The following is a 19,901-nucleotide window of genomic DNA, read 5'->3' as shown; positions in this document are numbered from 1 at the left end:
TTCAAGACACAGAATATTCTGAATTTGATAAAAGCCAGAGGGCTTGTTTACAGGGAACTATACTGTTCTATTCTGTTTCTATATCCCAAATAAGGGATAAAATAGTAGCATTTACTGGTTAAGACATGTGGAATATGCTAATATTATATAGGTTTTAGAAGCACTCTTTGGACATGTATACAGCACATTCAGAATATCATCTGAGGTTTTTACAGCAGTTAGCGACACACAGCTTCTTGCATGTTTACATTCAGCTGTATGCATTGTACACAAACCAACAGGCCATTGGTTTAAAGAACTGGGGTTATGTCGCAGTATGTACAGAACAGGTGTAAGTAATTGGAAATATTGGTGGAATATTAATTTTCATTGGCTATGTAAACACGTTAGTAGGACTTTTTTATTTTCAAAATGAGGGCAAAAAACAGAATGTTTGTGCATGTATTCATAGGGAAGCAGGAAGATTTTCTGGTTCTGTAGAACTTGTTTCTCTTGTTTGTCTGTCATCTCAGTGGCCATGCTATCTCCAAAAGTAGACACCAAAAGTACCTGCAGCTGCAGGCAGGTTTAAGATTTGTATACATTACACATTCAGATGCATCCATTTTTGTTCATAAGCACACAAAAGGGAATATACAAGCTAGAGTTAGTGACACAGGCCAGTTCAACAAGTTTTTTATTTCTCTTTTCAGTACAGCATCTCTAATATGCTGCTTACGGTTTTTCATCAACACCGAGACACATCAGGGACTACGTAGGGCTGTTTGTATATTCATATTTTTCTCTTTTCTCATTCACCCCATCTTGTTTCTGGATCTTCCCATGTTTTTTACTAGTATTAAGTTGGCCAGTCCACGACAATGGTGCAAACAGAATACCTAGCCACCTTGACTTCATCCATTGCTTTGCATTTTGAAGCCTCAGGTTCGGTATCTTGGTCAGAAGTGAGCATTTCACCAAAAGTGACCATGTTCGGATGACATCGTGGAACCAAATTGTCTGACTTACTGTTACAGTCTATGACCAAGGCTAATTCACAAGGTGTCTAATTAGATAGTTCTCATCACTGTGGCCTCTGTGCGAGGAAGGCCAGTAGTCCTGACTCCCATGTAGTGACACAATAATCAATGAAGAACAAAGGCAGAACAGGCTAACAAGCCAGGTGTGTTGGTGGCAGATACTGATACCGGCTAATTTGTAAAATCATACAAGTAAAATGATATACAAGTTTTATTCACCAAATTACTGGTGCACAGAAATTTTGGTCGGCCTGTTAGTAAAAAAAAAAAAAGGCACGGCTAGCCATAAACTATGTCCTATACAATAAGCTATTAATTACTGCTGTAAAATTGTGCATGTTAGGAACAGGCCTAATGGGAATTGAGATGCTTTTGGAGCTAGCCTGAAGTGGCCTTCAAGGCACTGCAGTTTTTGACACATCCTTGCTGGCTGAGTTTTTTCAACCCTGAAGGTTGTTATAGACCAAATGCTCGTGTTAGCTTAAAACACAACTTGTAAAGCTTGTATTCCAACCACATATGAAGGCTTGTTGTTTAGAATACTGCCGTCACATAGAGGGGTGAGATGCTATATCCATTTACATTGGGATAACTATGTAATTTTTAGAGTTCCTAAAAAAAAAAGTTCCTTGTGTTTTTAAATTGTCCGTGCATCTTATCAAAAAGACACCAAAAATTTTGCAAAATACTCACCACACAGACAGGGAAAATATTGAAAAAACATTGTAAAGATGTTCCTTCTCTTCGGGAAACACACAAAATAAGAAAGCCAGAAGAAGGACATACACACTAAGGAAATAGTAGGGGGAAGGGTTGTTTTGCTTTTGCCCCGCAGTTAGGATGAATTCTTACAACTGGACAGAGATGTCAGTTGTCTGCCACAGCATCAAAAAGCAAAGTTTCCTGAGGTTTCTGGACAACAACAGTGATTTGCATTAGTGAGAGAAGAGGAAATGGATTGCACTGCCTTTTTGTACTCGATTTTTCTGGTAGACTTGGCCTATCTAACGTAGCACAACTGCTTCGTACAATGATGTAAAAAAGATGCCTCGAGGTACATTAAGTAGCAGACATCCTGCCTTTGACTTGGTCTTGCTTCCTTCCCATTCCTTCATCCCTTTCTTTCTTTTTTCTTTTTTAAAGGCTACATGATGAAATTGGAACACAAAAACAACATACTGTAGTAGAATAAAAAATAGGGTCTAGTGTGTGTGTGCGCATGTGCGTGTGTGCAGCTTCAAGTCCCTTGAGTGATTTAAGAAAAGCACAAGACCTTAGGGACGACAAGAATGAGAGCAGGAAAATGGAATATGATATTATGCAGAGGGACGAGGGAAAAAAGAATGTTCTCTTATGGTATGTATCTGACATTTCTCTAACTACATAGAATTCTCTTTTACATTTCTGTCACTCACATATTCCTACCAGTGCTGCTTCATCTTATCTCACGTCTCCCTGGCACACACCTTTACCCTCACAGCCCACTAAAGAGAGGCAGGCGAAAAGAAAGCAGTTCACCTTTTCTGCTTAGTTCTCCTTTTCTCCGTGATCGCTGTAATGCTTGACAGTACCGTTCACGTTTGTCCTTGCAGAAAGGTGCTGCGTCCTGTCCTCCCCTGAGGTGCTGCATCCTCTACTACCCTTGGCTTTACTGTCTTCTCATCTCCTTTTCTTCTAAATACAAGTTCTGTTCTAACAGTCACAACTTCTGGAATTCAACACAAACCAACCCCATCGCATCAGCAGCAGGAAGACATTTCTAACAGAAGAGAATCCTGACCAGAGAGACACACAGAGTTCATGGTTTATGAACATATTACAAATGAGCTAATGACATTTTTCTTTGCAGTTTACAGGGGCTAACATGGGAGTCACAATGGGTTTCATCAGTCTGGGGTTCAGCAGTGAAATGCAGACTGAGGTAAGGTGAGTGAGTTCCTCTGTTCGGACATAAAAATATCCTTGTCAGTACAGTTTGGATGATTGTCCTGCTGCAATGTCCTAAAAAAAGGGCAGCGAGTACTGCACTTTCATCCAATATGGATATGAACAACCTCAAACACCCCAAAGCTGAAAGTCAGCACTTCAACAGTCATAGTCAATGGTTTATTTTGAGACTGTCCTTACCAGGACAACAGTGGCTCTCTCTGAACTCAGACGCAGCGCTGCACAGCGAGCAAGTTTGTTTTTAGCACAGATGTCTTCCATCAATTGCCACTTACACCAGTATCAACAATGACAAAAAGCATCTTTGTAGGTATGCATCATCGACTATATAAAAAGATGGACGACAGGACAGCTCCCTAAAAGTGAAGCCAAAACATTTCGATCGCCCCCTGCTGACTGGCTGCAGTTTAGGTCATAAAGCCTGCCTCTAGTGTAAACTGTAAAATCAAAAAACACGGCAGATCATTTTTTCTCCATAGTTAGTTCTTATCATACTGATATACGTCCAATTGTTCATTTTTCTGACAAGTGTATTTTTAATTAGTTATTTGATGCTGTAAAAATGATGATTGACAGCTCTGTAGACCAATTAGGCTCCTGCAGCTAATCAGTTCCGGATTAGCAGAGTGGAGGACGATCAGCGAGAGGAAACGTAACAAAAACAATGGCAACAGTCATTGAAGTTTCCATACCCGTGTACATTAACCTCAGACCACCACAAAGAAGCTGTTCTGCTGTTAAATATGCCGGCGAGCGAGACCCTTGCTGTATTTTCGATAAGTTAAGCGTGTGTTTTGGTTAGCGGAAGAGGCTACAGCTGCTTCACCCGCTGATCTCTACTGCGTAGATTCTGGCTCCAAATGACGTCACCATCGCAAGATGGCAGAGGCATCGTCCATCTATGTATACAGTCATTAGTATGCATGATTCCTGGGTAAACATAAAAAAATGTTGATTATTCCACCTGCTCCCGGGGTGTAAACTAATGTTTTGTCCAATGAAACACTTAAAATTGTAGTTTCCCCCATGACTATAAATTCTGCAGTTACTGTGGAGCACAGTGTCAAATCAGCCTCCCACGGTTGCTAAGTCTTTAGATTTTCTGGCCACTCTCCCTGCTGCTGTCCTGTGGTTTCAATTCATCTGAGTTTTTACACTCAAATGATGAAAGTTCAAAATTTGTCCATCCACTTTATTTATTAGTCACATTATCACAGGGTTTCCGATTGTGTTTTTCAAATCACGCACAGGAAAACAGAATCTCTTTTTTAAAGACACTTGCTTGACTCAACATGCTAGCAGTAGCGTTAGCATGGTGTACCACAGCGTCTCCACCTAATTGAATTTTGGCTCTGTGTTTGCAATTTACGGGGGATGGTAACCCCCTTCAGCACTATTGGCCGCTTTTAAAGCCTATCAATATCAATATCCACAAAAGGTCACACCATAGCTTTAATTATTTGCAGGAAACACATCAATTTTTGAAATGAAGGCTTTGTCACTGCAGGAAAAGCTTGCAGGCTGATGTTAGCATTTAGCTCAAAGCACCACTCTGCAGCCTTCCACTGCTCCTCGCACAGCTACTCTTTGAGATGTTTTAATACATTTAACGTAAACTATTTCAAAATTGAACCTGCTTCTGTCAACACCAAAGTACACACATAAACACACACTCTGGGCATTCACAGAGCAGCTGAGCGCAATCTGATTATGCATGTGTTCCAAAGCTGTGGTCAGCAATCTATTTCATCTCAATCATCAAATAACCCACACGCATACACACGCACTCCCCTGCCTCCTAAACACACACATACACTAACACACACAGACGTACACACACAAACACCTGCAGAGATATCTCTGCATAATACCACCGTGGAAACATTAAAGCGCATTAATTTATACAGTGCAAAATGGGACATCAGGAGAGAAAGTAAAAGGGGAAATATATTAGCAGAATAGATATTGTGACAAAGGAAGTGGAGCAAAACATAAAGACAGAAATAGAAAAATTCCAGTCAGTGCTTCCCCCTCCATCTTAATTCCTCATGAAATAATCCCTCCTTTACCCCCTCTCTCATCACCTACTCCTCTTCATGTACTCATCCTCCAGATTCCCCTCCTCTCTTTTCTGTCACTTTCTAAACGGTGTGCTGCAGCATTGCGCTGTTGTCATCATGAGATTCTCCTTTCCTTCACTTGTATCTGGTACCACAATGTACAGATACAACACATAAACAATCAATCAGGAGTGTGGCGTGAAAGAATTGAACACAGCACACACACGAAGGCTTTCCGAAAATCATTGTATTATTGATGTAAAGTGTGAAGACTGACCGAGAGGTTTGACTGTGTGTGTGTGTGTGTGTGTGTGTGTGTGTGTGTGTGTGTGTGTGTGTGTGTGCGTGCGTGCGTGAGAAAGAGAGAGAAACAGCAGACTCGGCAGTAATGTTAAGAGAGTTGAGGTAAAATTGGCTAAAACTGACCTTTTTTCTCTCCTTCCCTCTCTTGTTGTTTCCTCTTCTAGAGAGTAAGCAAAACATACAGTTAATAAGCACTCACTCCTTTCTCTTAGATCCTATGAATGTGACTGCGTCTACTCTGGTGTCTAATAATCAAGGGATGAATAGTGTGTTGGCTGAGAATTCCCACATAGCACGTGAGTCAATAAAAGATCTTCACTGCTGGATCTTTTTTCAGTTGTTTAACTTCCATTTCTTGGGAGATACGCTTACCTAATGTCTTGTTAAGAACGTGAGGCAAACTATACAACTCTTGTGGTATATATTTTGTTTAAAGCTATATTTAATGAGCAGCAGATTAGCTTACTAATCTTACTACTTACTACTGCTCAAAGATCTAACCAAGGAAAGCCTAGATCTGTCCAAAGTTAACAAATCCTTGTCCTAGAATCCTAGAATTCCCCTCCAGGCTGCCATCAGTAAGGGTCTGTGTCTACTAATGCCGTTTTTTTCACGATCTCAATTTCAGAGCTTCTCGCCAGCGCTTGTTGCTAGGTTACGAAAGTTGTCTTGCGGCACTTCCGCTTCCCTCGGTAGTGATCGTTAAGTCTGTTTTAAACTGCTCTGTATGCTTAAAATTTGCTTTTAATTAAATTTTACAAAGAAAACATAAAACAATGGAAAGGAATCGTGTCCTGGCATTAGCAAACAGCTCTAAGCCTGGAAACTGTAGCCTCAAAAAAAACAAAAGGATTAGCTTCTCTTTCGTCATTGTCATTGACAAAGTTGTTATCTGAAGTCCCGCCCCTTCTTGATTTTTGATTAGTCAGCGCAAAAAACGTCATTAGTGGACACAGGCCCTAAAGATGCCTTGCATGGTAACATGCTCACAATATCAGTTTGTGGCATTCTTATTGTTTTCGGTTGTTGTGTTTGTGTGCTTGACTTTTTGCCATTGTTTGCCCACAACTAGCTGAAATATACTAGTTTGACCTAAAGCTTGTAAATGTGGTTTGGCTAACATATTAGTATACAATTGTCCTTTTAAACACCCAGAAGACACAGAGCAAATTATTATTTAAATTAAATCAGTGTTTGTGTTCCCCTGATATACACAATATTTACGATTTTTTAGCTCTGTTTTTGTCTCCTCAGACTCATGAGAAAAATATTTGGCTCACTGAAACCTGCTGCCGGCTGCTGGTGGAATCCAGGTTCATGAGAGCAATGAGACTGAACCAAAACAATAAAGTCGCAGGCTGTAGAACCAAAGCAGAGTTGGAGATGAATCTCTGTGACTTTTTCTCTAAAAGCAACACCGTTCATCATTGTTAGTAAATCATCATTTCAGCTTTAAGGCTAAATTTTAGATTGCACTGCAGTTTTACCTTTGTTCTAAAAATAATTCCATTCTTAAGAGACGAGTAAGGGATATTTAAGGTATCTAAATGCATTCTATATATTCCTTAAAACCACTTTTTTTTTAAGTGCCTCCAAAAGCCATGCATGCCTGCTGTCTGCTGTAGCGCCCCCCGCAGAGCTCCTCCACGCTGTCGCAGGGTGTGTATGTTTGTGTGTGTGAGACTGCACCAGGGGCTCATCTCCATGAGTGTGCATTAGAGGCGCTGTTACACTTCCACCCCCACCAGGGGGACGAGGTGAAATGACAGAGTGAAAGAAGGCTATATTTAGAGGGCAAGAAAGGAGCAGAGGGGGAAGGATGGAAGGGAGAAAGGGATCCTCTAATGGGTTTTTGGCTACCTGAGGACGAAGTTTCGGATAGAAGCTGGGTACTTTGCTGTTTGGTGCATTCAAGGGTTGTACGTCAATGTAGGGAGGGTAAAAGCTTTATTTTTATGTCAGTTCCGAGACTGTGGCACTACTGCTTTCCTACAATCCCCCTAAGGAGGAATTGTTTGGAAAATCCTAAGATTACACCAATTAAATTCAGCTTACACAGCCTCTCCTGGCACAAAGTGAGACAGTTTCAACTCTTTTTGTATCTAAATATAAAAAAATAAGGCCCAATAATTATTTTGTGTCTTTCCAGATGTCAATGCCAACTGGCTCTGTTTCAACCCATCTTTTAAAAGCCTTTATCATGCTTTAATGAAACTCTATGGGAGACTGTGGATTGAAGTGGGAACTGTCCTCACTGTAATTTTGTGATGTGCTGTGCACGGCCGGAGGACTGGTATAGTGGGTGTTAAAATGATACGTTGGTTTGGTCAAATGACTATGAAAGGTTTCCTCAGGTCAATACCTCCCCTGAGTAAGCTCTTCAAATGTTATGTTTGTCATGAATAAATAAAGTCGTGCTGACCACAGTATGTGTGTGCGTCTGCGTGTTTGAGTGAGTGAGAGAGAGTGTGATTGAGACATAAGCACAGCTTTGCCTGAGATTTATTTAAAATCTCTGATCACACCTTCTTAGCTGTTACAGGCCACAGCTGTGGTCAGGCTGACTGTAAAGCGGAGGTTTACCACTCGTTCATTCCAAGTTGCTTACAGCTCATCACAAGTTATACACTTGTTTAGGTCTCTTTGATAGAGCTGTGTATTGTCTTTGCACTATGTTTTTGAGAATCGGCGCAGTATCACAAAACATAATGATTCTCAAGTGTAACGGCATTTCCCTACATCCTGAATATTTGGTTAAAGTAATAATCTCAAAGATTGTCATTTAGATAACAGTCTGTTAAGTCACTATCTATCGCTGAATGAGGTAACACAATGGTGATTGAGCCTATGGCCCACTGATGAAAGCCTTTGTATTTGCAGTAATACAGACTGGGTGTCTGGTGCGACTTTCGCGGAAAAATTCACAAGCGGCGCCCAATTAGTGACGTGTTTTCCATCACCCAGTGGTTGGTCTGCCAGAGAGGGTAGGCGGAGCTAAGTGGCTGCTTTACCCGGTCTCTGCAAGTGTTGCGAGTATACAGTAATCTACTATGGCTGAACAAACAAAGAAAAGATAGATGACTACAGATACAACTTCAAAAATAAGTGAAAATCCCAAAAAAAAGAAACAAATTAGGATCGCGCTCAGATGAAAGCAAACAGTCTAAAAAAGAAAGCCACCGACATCACACATGCAACACTTTCTCCATCTGGGAAGTGTGCTCCCGCAATTACCATTTATCGTATCGTATGGGTGCCGCCAAAGAGAACAAAACTGAGATCTTCGAGATTATAACTTTAAAGAAGATAATGTTTGTTTGTTGTTGTCCTGTTGGTGCACTGTTCATACAACACCTGCATGCAAAAAAATAAAAATTGTTTTTTTATTTTTTATTTTATTTGTATAACAGTGCTTTACAACAGCAGTTAAACAGCAATCAGCAGTGTGGCAATAAGATAAAAACATCACACAAAAAAACATCACAGTAAGAATAAACTAAAAGAAAAGATATTTTAAAAATGAATGATAAGATTACTAGACATACACAGCACAGAGTAAATTAAGTAAATCACATTTTAGAATGAGTTTCTATAAGAGATTTAAAAGAGATGTGGCTTGCCTGATCTCCTCAGCAGGTCATTTCAAAGCATTGGCTGATCGCCTTAGTGGGACCCAACGGAGGATCTCAGGCTTCACTATAGGCTCATATGGGATTAAACAATCATTGCTGTTTAAAGGAGCTTGTCGCATACCAGCCTAAAAAGTGATAATTAAAATCTTAAAATCAATTTTAAAACGCACAGGTACACAGCATAATGTACTGCTACTTAAGCGAGCTGCATTTAATTTCCAAGAGGATCTGCAAACCTCAAAGTGAAAGTGCCATCTGCACACTATTTCAGCACTTCAGCACTGGACCGCATCTGTTTCAACAGCTGCTTCAACATCTCAAAAGTGCCAACAAACAATTGCCAGCGAAACAAGCACTCCCAAATTACAATTGTGCTCTGAAGTTGATTCAGCACTTCTTTACCTCCAGAAATGCTTCTATTTTCGTGTCGCTACTTTGTGCTGGCGACCCACATTAGCCACTTCAGAGCTGGATAGCACCACAGGGGAACAAACAAGTACATGTAAAGCTTTTCCTTTTTCATAGGACAGCTCTGTTAACTGAAACGCACACCCTGTATCAGCACTCTCAGCAGTGGACAGCTCAGTGGCTCAGCACACTGACAGGATTCATGCACTGTGAGCACTCTAGCAATCAGGCATTCATCCAGGGTCCTTTGACACTCATTAAACACCACCACACAAAATGAGCCATACCTAATTATGGGTATTTTGAAGAATGTCAATGCTACAACATTATCAAGATGAAACAGTCTGAGGGAAATCAACATTTTATTCAGTTTTGCCATTTAAAAAAACATGATTGGTTTGTATTTAATTGGAGGGCACCATCTGATACCTGTGTGTGTTCATGTACGAGGCAATAGCTGCCCTGCGTTTAGTCTTACAGGTTAACAAAAAGAAAGTGTGAACAGGAGGTTTAATTTTGGCACCTCGGGGCACCCTGTAACAGAGCTAATGCTTGGGGCTACTGTTGTTGGTGGCAGGTCCATTCTGCTGAAGAGCATTAAGCACCTGCTCAGCCATTGCAAATTACAGTGTGTGTGTGTGTGTGTGTGTGTGTGAGCTTGTGAGTGTGTCCAGGAATGTGTATGTGAATGGTGTGTCACTGGGAGTTGTTGTTACTTGCTAACAGGAACCTTAAGCAGACCATATGCTATTAGCAGCTACTAAAGGTTAGCTTTGTATTGGTAATATGGTTGCATCAGAAAAAGTTAAACCAAACTCCATCTAAAAAAAATGCATTTTAAAGGTAGTTGGCCGGTATCGACTTGCAGACACACATGAGACCTGCTTTTACCAAGCTGTGTGACCCAGGTGATGCGAGGAACCCAGACAGGACGGGGTTTAGTTTTCCGACATACCTTGTGTTTTACCAACATGAGAAAACACAAACGAAATGCATTACTGGCTCCATCGTAAAACTGGCACCAGTAACGCAAGGCTAAAATCCACTTAACTTTGCAGGCTTTACAGTGACATGAGAAAAACATTTATTACAAGGACATAAGCATGGAGATGGATTTCATGGCATGTTGATAAAATCTCATAAGCTCCAACAAAAGTGACTAATCAATGTTCCTCTGAGATTTCAAGGATGAGACTGGTATTATTGTATATTTTTCAACAACAAAATGATTCTGTGTATCCAGATCCTCGTTTGCCATACAGCTCCATCTTAAAACCATTACAACACACCAATGCAACACAGTTACACTGGGTGACATGCTCCTTCATTACAATGAACACACATGGCTGAAAATAGTCCCCAACATTAGATTATTTCTTCCTGTAAGTTTGAAAAACTACAGTGACGTAGTGAGCTATTTTAGATTAGATTTAAAAATAGTGTACTGTAGTTATCAATGAGCTCGGGGTTGAGAGTCACAGACAAGGTGGAGAAGTCAGGAAGCATTAAACTGTTGTATTTTGTCTTTTCATTGGATTTAAAAAATAAAGAATAACAAGGAATAATCCTTCAAAGAGAACCAAAGCGTGCATATGCTGAAGCTGTCTGAAGATACTGTTAGCGTTTGGGAAGTTCTTTCAGTTAGATGTCATGTTGCAATCGTGGCAGCTAACTGTAGCATTCTTTAAGCCCAATCTGCTCTTTACAGTGTTATCAAACCAGTGAGGAGGTAAGGGTGTTCAAACCCAGAAGAGAGGTATCAGATCAGCTACACTTCCACACACACACACACACACTTACATACACGTCACACAGCAGATCATTCTGCAGTAATCTGCAGCATGTGTGAGTGTATTAGGCTGTGCAAGGCTAGGGGCTTACTGCACATGCTGTTTTCTATGCTCAATTAGCTGCTTTTGTGTGTGTACCTCTGCATTAAGCCTGTGTGTGTATGTGTATGTGTGTTTGTATGTGTGTGTGTGTGTGTATGCGTTCGCTGACCCCTGCCAGCAGATAGGACAGTGGAGATCACACAGAGGTTAAACGCTTTATTTCTTGACATGTCATCAAATAAAGTATGGTGTCCCTCTTTTTTTTCTCTCTACCCTCTCCTCTTACATTCACACTTCTCCCTCCCTCCCTCCCTCTCTCCCTCCATCTCTCTCTCCTGCAATGGGCGCCACATAGAGAAGAAAGCTCTGTCGCAGCATTATCCTGAAAAGCACAGAGGGGGAAGGGGGACCCTGGTGGATATATTGCCTATAGCGCAACAAAACCACTGGAGTGGGAGGGGGAGAGACAGAGCGGTGCTAAAGGTTTTAAAACAAGAGGAAAGACGTCGACAAATGTCAAGAGAGAAAAAAAAACAGGAGGATTTTGAACACAGCGAGAGCATGTGCGATTGAATATCACTATCTGGTTGTCATTTTTGTGCTGCAAATGCATTGAGGTCTTGCAGTGACATTACTATCTTGCAGAGTGTTTCATACTGAAGGTCAGAAGCAATGTACCTGCGCCATAAATAACATTGGCTAAGTCATTGTTTTTGGGTGAATCGGTTAATAAGTGGGGCCAGTTTCCACCCACTGACCAGCTGTCTCACCTAAGCTCTTAAAGGGGTAGTTCAACATTTTTGGTTATACACTTTGCTCAAAAGATTGAGGTGAAATATGGATACCAATCTCATCTCTATTATTTTTATCATGCAGAGGTGCCAAAAATCAGGACCCAAATGTGTTTGTTTCAATGTATTTAAAATATTATATTAGTGAGGACTCAAACAATTATATAAGTTAATATTGTGACAATATCTTTTCATACAATTCATTGGGTCAGTTTGGTGAAATATGCAATTGTTCAACCACTGAGAGAGGCAGAAGCTGGATATAATGTATGCATTAATCTAGCTATATTATCCCTTACTTTAAATATTTCAATTATTAAACTAATATTTTGGCCATCTTCTTTATTAATTACTTTTAGCCAACTATTTTAACCATTTTTATGCAATTGTATTTGAATTGTTTGTAAAGTGTTTGTATACCGATCTGGTGAGGTCTCAGCTTTATTATACCTTTTTCCCACCGAAATTAGCACGTTGACACAGGTTTTTCAGACCCAGGAAGACCCGCTTATAGATGCTAATTGTCTCTTTTCCTATCACCAGTGGAGTATACTCCTTTCGGTCTCTTTTCTGCTGCGTCACTACCTAATGTCACAAACGCGCCGAACACAAGGTTAGTAAATAGCGAAGATGTTACGGTGGCTAGGTCTTTATTGTGTCTACTACTCATTCAGTCTGTTTATCAAACTCAGCAACGACAAATTTCGGGACGATGTTCGAGCGCTGTTCGGACGGAGATGGGCGGAATTTGTAGCTGAGATGACGAGGAGTCGCAGAAGTTACCGACGGAGCATAGCATCGCGCTGAAAATGGGGCAGAGATTAGCGTATTGAAACCAGGCAAGCTGATAATTACTCTATTGCAGACCTGGGTCAAATGCCGTTTGTAGCCTATCCCAAAAAAAAGCTGGGTGTTAGCAGGTTTTTTGACCAGTGGGAAAGTGGTTATACATCGCCGCACACTCAATCAATCAATCAATTTTTATTGATGCCTTTCTTTAGCTACATTAAACTAAAGATCCGTGCAAACTATTAAATGAGTAGACATGCCATGGAATGTATTTTTGCTTTACTGGCTTCACCTGCAGTGCACATACGGTATGGGTTGTGTGACACAGGCAAAGCAAGACGTCTCTTGTTTTGGGATGGTGTCTTCAGATTTTGGACCATGCACAAAGCTTTGAATCCGAGTTAAGTCCAGATCCACAGACTACAGTCGGCTATGTAAAAGACACAGTAACAGAAGAAGCAAAATAAGTGTTGTTTAAAATGGAAACTCAAAACCATACTGCCAATAAGCTAGATAAATATATAGTGAATAGGGTTTTTATAGGCGGTAGTTTAATTTCTGCGTAAAAATACAAAAGTCTGTGTAAGTTAAAAAAAAAAAAGGCCTATTTTTTTATGGATCTGCTCTCCATGGGGCGTATGAGCCAACATTTTGCACCTGTGTGAAGCCAGTTTTATTGACTGTAGTTGAAGTGAAGTGTTACAGCAACAGCTTCATGAACGCTCCAGACTGATCCATAATTACAATATCTCAAAGTAAATTAGGAAATAACAGCCCCCAGTTTGAGCTAAGTATGATAGCTTATGTTGTCGTCGTCGACTATCCTAACCCTTCGCAGTGCACAAATGTGTTGCTAGGAAGAATTTTCTTTGATAACAAGCCACGTCAGCGGATAGCACTGATGTAGCTATATGCTAAACAGACATCACAGGGTAATAATCAGGAACATAGATAACTCACACTCGCAACCAAGGCTCTAAAAATGAGGTCAAAATGACATTATCAGTGCTGCAATTACTGTGTGTGGCGGTACAGTAAGTGTGACTTAGTGTAGGTGTGTGTGTGTGTGTGTGTGTGTGTGTGTGTGTGCCACTGTGTTGGTATTTATTTATTTCCTTAAGGGACTAGGAAATGCCATCACACCCTATTGTGTGAAAAAAATGGAGAGAGAGATGAGGAATGTGTGTGTTGGAAGGTTTTGCTTACAAAGGAGCACCATTCAGCTGAGACGTCCACCTGAATGAGGCGAGCTGAGACGCACTGCCCGATCAATAAACAGATACGAGCATCCCAGCCTGCCGAGCTCAGCAGAAAAGAAAAAAGAGGGGCAGCGGGAATAAAAACGAGGGGGTGCGGAAAGTGACCCCCATCCTGTTCTTCCTATTCCTCTTCTGCTTCTTACTCTGATTTCATTTTACCACCCCCTCACCAAAAACACCTCCTCTGTCACCCCCCTCCCCTCCCTCCGTGTCTCCCTCCCTCCTTCTCTGCAGCAGACTAGAGCGCAGTCAGCTACTACGGGGACTGCAGTGTTACGCTATAGCACAAGCAGAGAGCTGGAGAGAACCGGAGGAGGGGTAGAAGTAGAGGAGGGAGGGAGGGAGGGAGAGGACGTGGAGGGGGTTGGGGGGGCTGAATAGCGATAATAAGCAATCCAGCACTCAGCTCTGAAATCGTGGTAATAAAGCAGCGCAAGCTGTCAGTGGTGATGACGAGGAGAAAAGGAATGGGGGAGGACTGTACAGACTGGAGTAGATGAGAAGAAGACAGGAGGGAAAGAAAGACAAGAAGAAACTGAAAACCTTGCTATCGTTGCAAGGATGTTGCCTATACTTAATGGAAAGACGCATGAAATGAACCAAAGACCCTGTCATTAATTTTCCATCGCTGTCTTTAAACATCTGACTTTTCCGTCTTCTTCAATCGAGACGTTGGCAGGGAAGAGCAGCTTCGCCCTCGTCGTTCTCCAGCGAGCTAATCAGCTAAAACCGAACCCGCCGCCTGACCTCGGCCAACCTGAGTGCTGCTGCTGCTGCTGCTTTTGCGCTGGCCTCCCCCCTCTATGCCTTCCACCTATCTTTATGTCAACGCGCTGGCACGGAAACTATTGACTGCAACACTTTCAAAGTCACCTCAGCTGTCATAGTGATTCCACCCCATCCCCCACCATGACACAACCCTGGTGTTAAATTTTGTCTTTTTTACGGTCACCCCCCCTCCCCATCCGGTTCTTCAATCACTTGTTTGGCTGTCATGTCATTTTGGGACTCCATGAAAGAGCCGCAAGACCTAAATACAAGATGCAGCCGCAAAAAAAGGGCCATTCCTTCTAAATACCGTAGACACACACTCCATCTGTACTTAATGGTCGATTTCTCTGTCTCTTGTTCCTTTAGCATTTGTTGTAAAGCCAGTGGTTTTCTATCTTTTTTCAGTGCTGCACATTTGTGACTTCACCTGTACATGCACAAGCATATGTACAAACACACACTCGTACGCAATTCCAACCCAAGCCCTTTGCTGCATATCTTCCCCTCTCTCTTTCCCCTGCCTTTCCTGCCTCTTTTCCGCTTTGACTTTCTAATTATGGGAAAAATCACCGTAGAGTCATTTATTTCGGGTAAGAGACATTTTTGAAGCCCATACACAATGTATAAAAGCTTTAAGGTAAGGCTGCTCTCAGTTCACCTTGGAGGTGTGACAGGACTACTGAGCAGATACAGTGCAGTGTGTTTGCAGTGTTTTTCAGTCATCAGTCTAATGTCTGGACGGCACTTTCCCCAGACAACTATCTTGATCTTGGTAATTAAAACACCAGATACTCTACGTTCACCAGAACTTTAACCACGGAAAGGCTATTGCTCACATATAATCCATGTAATAATGAGAAAATCTTTCACACGTGCTTATACATGAGACACATCAGGTCAACTGACCCCACTTTGAACACGTGGAAATATTAGCTGCTCAGAGCAACAACTCGAGACATTCAACATGTGGGAAGTTAGGTGACGTAGAAGAAAGATAAAGTACACTTTAGGTTGTTTAGGGGTGATGCATGGGTGCCACAACGCAAGACTTTCTCCCAGGAGATCTTTGAAACAACAAGTCAACAAGAAGAAGAGAAAAAATTTAATCAGCCAACCAGAAAATCAAGATACAGTTTTATTTCAAAGTTTTCAAATTGACTTGCTGCACAGGCACAAGGGATCTGTGATCTGTCTGAAATCATGCCGTCCTATAGTACATGTGCACTTCAGGCATGTCAGTGTGTGTGTGGGCGGGCGTTTGAGTGTGTGCAGTACATTTGCCTCTGATTGTGTGTCTCCATTCTAAGTCATAGACACTGACCAAGTCAATAAACTGTCTCTTTGCATATGGCAGAGTCCACAAAAAAAAATACACCTAACTCGCAATGATCCAGGTCAGCGCTGGCTCTGCAAATGGCCATGGATTTTCGGAGACAATTAAGCAGAGGAAGGGAAAGGGAGACATGGGTGAGAGATGGAAGACTGACTGCACAGGGGGAGAAGAGTAATGAAAGTGGGGAGAGGAAGAGGGTAAAGAGAGGAACCCTGAGTTCACAGGTGGAGATAAGAGAGAAAAGATGGGAAAGCAAAGAGAGACTGAATCCCTTTTAAGCTTGTGACCCCTCCTAAAGCCATTATCAGGTACACCCCTTTTGTTGACTTCCACAACGAAGGTAGCTGCAAGTCTAAAAAACCAAGTGCTGGCTGACTCTCTCTTTTCCACAGATTAATGTGAGAATTATCAAGGAAGCTAGTCCCACAATGTTCTGACCAGGTTAGGTGACTAATTCTCTATATTCAGCTTAGCTTAGGAACTCCTTCATTAGCTAACATTAGCTTTTCACTGACATCCCTCATCTTCTCTTGGACCTCCATGGACCTTGGAACTACAAGGACAGCCATGGTCTTGGATCTCAGCAGGCAGCAAGAGCCAAGGTGGGCCATGTATTTCAGCACCATGGACAGAGAGAGGCTGTCAAATTATCACTGTTTCAACGTGATTTAAATAAAGAAATGCAGTAAATTACGCACCGATTTCATGTACATTTCCAATGGTTGATCAAAGCAAAAGAAAAGTTCGGCAATGAATAGGCAAATTTATTGCAGATTCAAACAAAAGCTAATAAGGCGCGATCGTGCAGGCTGATTTCAGTTACCAAAAATAGATTCACCGAATTTAAAAACCTACAATTACGCTTGAACTTATCAAGTGTAGCTGGGCAAAGTGATTCCATAACACGTTTAAAAATGTGAAATGTTGAAATGTCACTCTCCGCTTAATGAATCGCTAACATGGTCACAGACACATTAGAAAACATGGTCACAAACACAGGCAAACACTCAAAATGTGCTTTGCAAGGTATAAATTGAAATCAAAAATATCCATTATTGTATCTTTATATAAAAACCTGATTCAGGTACGACAGCTGGCCTACCTTACAAAACCCAATTGGGCTGATTAAAGTCAGACTGGAAGGGACTCCCCGCCCCCACCATCCTTATCACATTTGTTTAATCTTTTAGACAAATAAAAATTCTTAAAAAAAAATAAAAAAAATCAGAGTTTTGCAAATTTTTTCATTATTACACGACCATGGGATACAGCATTTAGTCTCTTCATGAAAGTTGTATGCACCACATTAAAATCCACAAACTCCTCCTCAGCCTTTTCTTCATTTTGCGACATGAACAGCAAACTGTGTCCGCAGAATAGTCAAATATAAGTGTATACGTTCTTGGGGTATGGTTGTGTTCAAAGCCCAGGTCTGTACACTTAAGGTTTTTGCTTTATTGGATCCTTTAAGACATTCTTCCAAAGAGCTTTTCCCCGTGTTGCCTTCAGGATACTGCACCAAGCTCTTTGTGCTGAGAGAACCTTTCTTTCTCCGTCTTCTCTTTTTTGAGCCATAAAGAATTCACCGTTGTACTTTTAGGTAGGGAAAGTATTTCTGCAAAATGTAAACCTGTTATAAAATTTCATGCAGGGTGTGCTTAAGTCTGAACCAGAAGGATGTGTTTACCAGCAAAGTCAAACAAAAAAAAATGACAGAAACCAGTCAACCAGTTCTGAAACACACAAACATACACTCAAGAACAAACAGAAACATGTTCACCATGACCTGCGAGCATAGTGCATTAATGTGCATGTGTGCCGCTGCACAGAGACACACACACAAAAATCCAGCAACATTTCTGATAAAGGGTATGGTGGCTTCTGCTTCTGGGAGTGTAGTTTTGATTCATCAGGAACATATTAGATAATAGAGAACAGATGAATGGAGGCTGGACGGTCCGCCAACATTGTCAGCAGCAGTTATTTGATGATAAAGTTGATTAGTGGACTTTAGAACAATTTACAACAAATGTGGACTGATAGTGGAGAGAACTTGATTCTAAAGGAGGGTGATTCCTAATTAAATCATGTTCAGTAATTCGCCATAGAGATAATTTGGTGCACATATTTAGATACTGATGAGAAAGACAGAACAAGAGGGAGAGAAAGAAAAATGGGCATCAGCAGTGGGCAGAACTTCACACAATATCAAAGTGACTGATTAATAGAAAATGAGCAGTGGCGGGGTAAGTAAGTGCAGGAGAGGAAACAGAGAGAAGAGGAGAAAAGTGATGTGCAGAATGTAAATCATAGAAAGAAAGAAAAAAGAAAGAAATGAGCTACATACTGACGCACTTACTCTATCTATCTATCTATCTATCTATCTAACTCGTGTAATTAAGGGATACTTGTTGAAAAACACTGCAGTGGATTTTTACACCCCCCACTCTTCCAGGACATTCACAACTTTACGCACAACAATGCGTATAGTGGCCAAAACCGTGCCAAACCGGTGTATGTGAGCGCGCGCCAGAGAAAGAAATGCAGACAAAAAGAAAGAAAGAAAGGAAAAAAAGAAAGAGTAGAAAAAACAACTTTTAAATAGCTCGCACTTATCTGGCCACTCACCCGTGCGTATTTGGAGGAGTAGGGGTCCTCGAATAGCGCCCACATATTGGGCTGCCACACCTCCCACCACGTCGCCCTGCGGCCATCCTCCTGCATGCACAGCCGCTTCAGGTCACCGTCCGCCCCGCCGGTGAGAGCTGGGTCATCTTCTGGTGCGTCCGGCTCGGGGGTTTCGAAGCTGTCCAGGGCTTCCTCGGCGTCGCGATGCTGTCGGTAGTTCATCCAGCAGCACGCCTCCACGTCCGTCTCATCGATGCCCCAGAAAGCAAGCTCCTCCTCGAAGAGCGGCCCGCAAACATCGTTGGGGCAGTGGAGCTTGCCGGTGCGGTAGTAGTTGAGGATGAAGGCGAAGGTGGCCGGGTGGCGATCGAAAAAGAACTCGTCGGACTTGGGGTCGTAGTCGAAGTTGCTGTATGCGTCGGGCTCGGTTAGCCAAGACAAGCGCGTCCCCGGCAGCGTCTTTAGGGTGCTCCGGTAGGTCTCGTGTCGGATCCCACCGCAGTTGATCACGATCTTCTCGCTATCTGACGCCGAGCAAGTCATGGCTGCGCTGGAGCATGCTTCGGTCGGTGCGCCCGACTGCTGCTGCTGCGGCTACTGTCCGTCCCCTTCCACCGCCGGTCCACGCTCTGTAGGCTACTGTTATACCGTCCCGGCAAGGAGTCACAGGACCAACTGATGAGGAGGAGGAGGAGGAGGAGAGAGGAAGGAGGAGTCTGCGTATGTATGTGAGAGAGAGAAGGAGATAGAGTATATCTGCAAGTGTGTGTATGACGGAGAAGCGTACAGGGAATATGTGGGATGCGGATTTTATGAATCAATAGATTTTCCCGTTGAATGACTGACTACCTTATTTACTTACTGACTGAATTCACATTAGTGGATAATTTGATGTTATAAAGGTTAATACTGCTTTTTCTGCTGAACAAATCAATTGAACATTCGCTCGTTGTCTCTCTGGTTCTGTTGAATTTGCTGCATTCTTGGCTTGAACTGCCAAGAACGAAGATTTATGGAACTGAGAAGCGAAGAGACAGACAGATACTTGGTGCTTCCGTTTTTTCACTGAAAATTCGAATGCATTGGGAAAGCCAGACTATATGGCTTTAAATTATGAATACCTCAGCAT

At 41.9% G+C, this 19,901-nt stretch overlaps 1 protein-coding gene across 2 annotated transcripts in view; it reads right to left on the bottom strand.

The window, feature by feature from the left end:
- Positions 1-19,421, bottom strand: part of LOC138602534 (voltage-gated potassium channel KCNC1-like) — a 65,297-nt gene extending 45,876 nt beyond the window's left edge. For both annotated transcript variants that reach the window (XM_069674021.1, XM_069674022.1), the window contains exon 1: positions 18,773-19,421. In XM_069674021.1, the coding sequence (XP_069530122.1) occupies positions 18,773-19,315 (543 nt within the window). In that variant the 5' untranslated portion in view covers positions 19,316-19,421. The remainder of the gene's footprint in view (positions 1-18,772) is intronic.
- Positions 19,422-19,901: the final 480 nt, after the last annotated feature.

This window comes from Semicossyphus pulcher, unplaced genomic scaffold (genome assembly GCF_022749685.1).
Source record: "Semicossyphus pulcher isolate SPU_LCO1_2020_fin unplaced genomic scaffold, fSemPul1.0.p SCAF_23, whole genome shotgun sequence".
NCBI lineage: Eukaryota > Metazoa > Chordata > Actinopteri > Labriformes > Labridae > Semicossyphus > Semicossyphus pulcher.
Note: the sequence above shows the minus strand (reverse complement) of the source record. Positions and strands in the feature narration are given on the sequence as shown.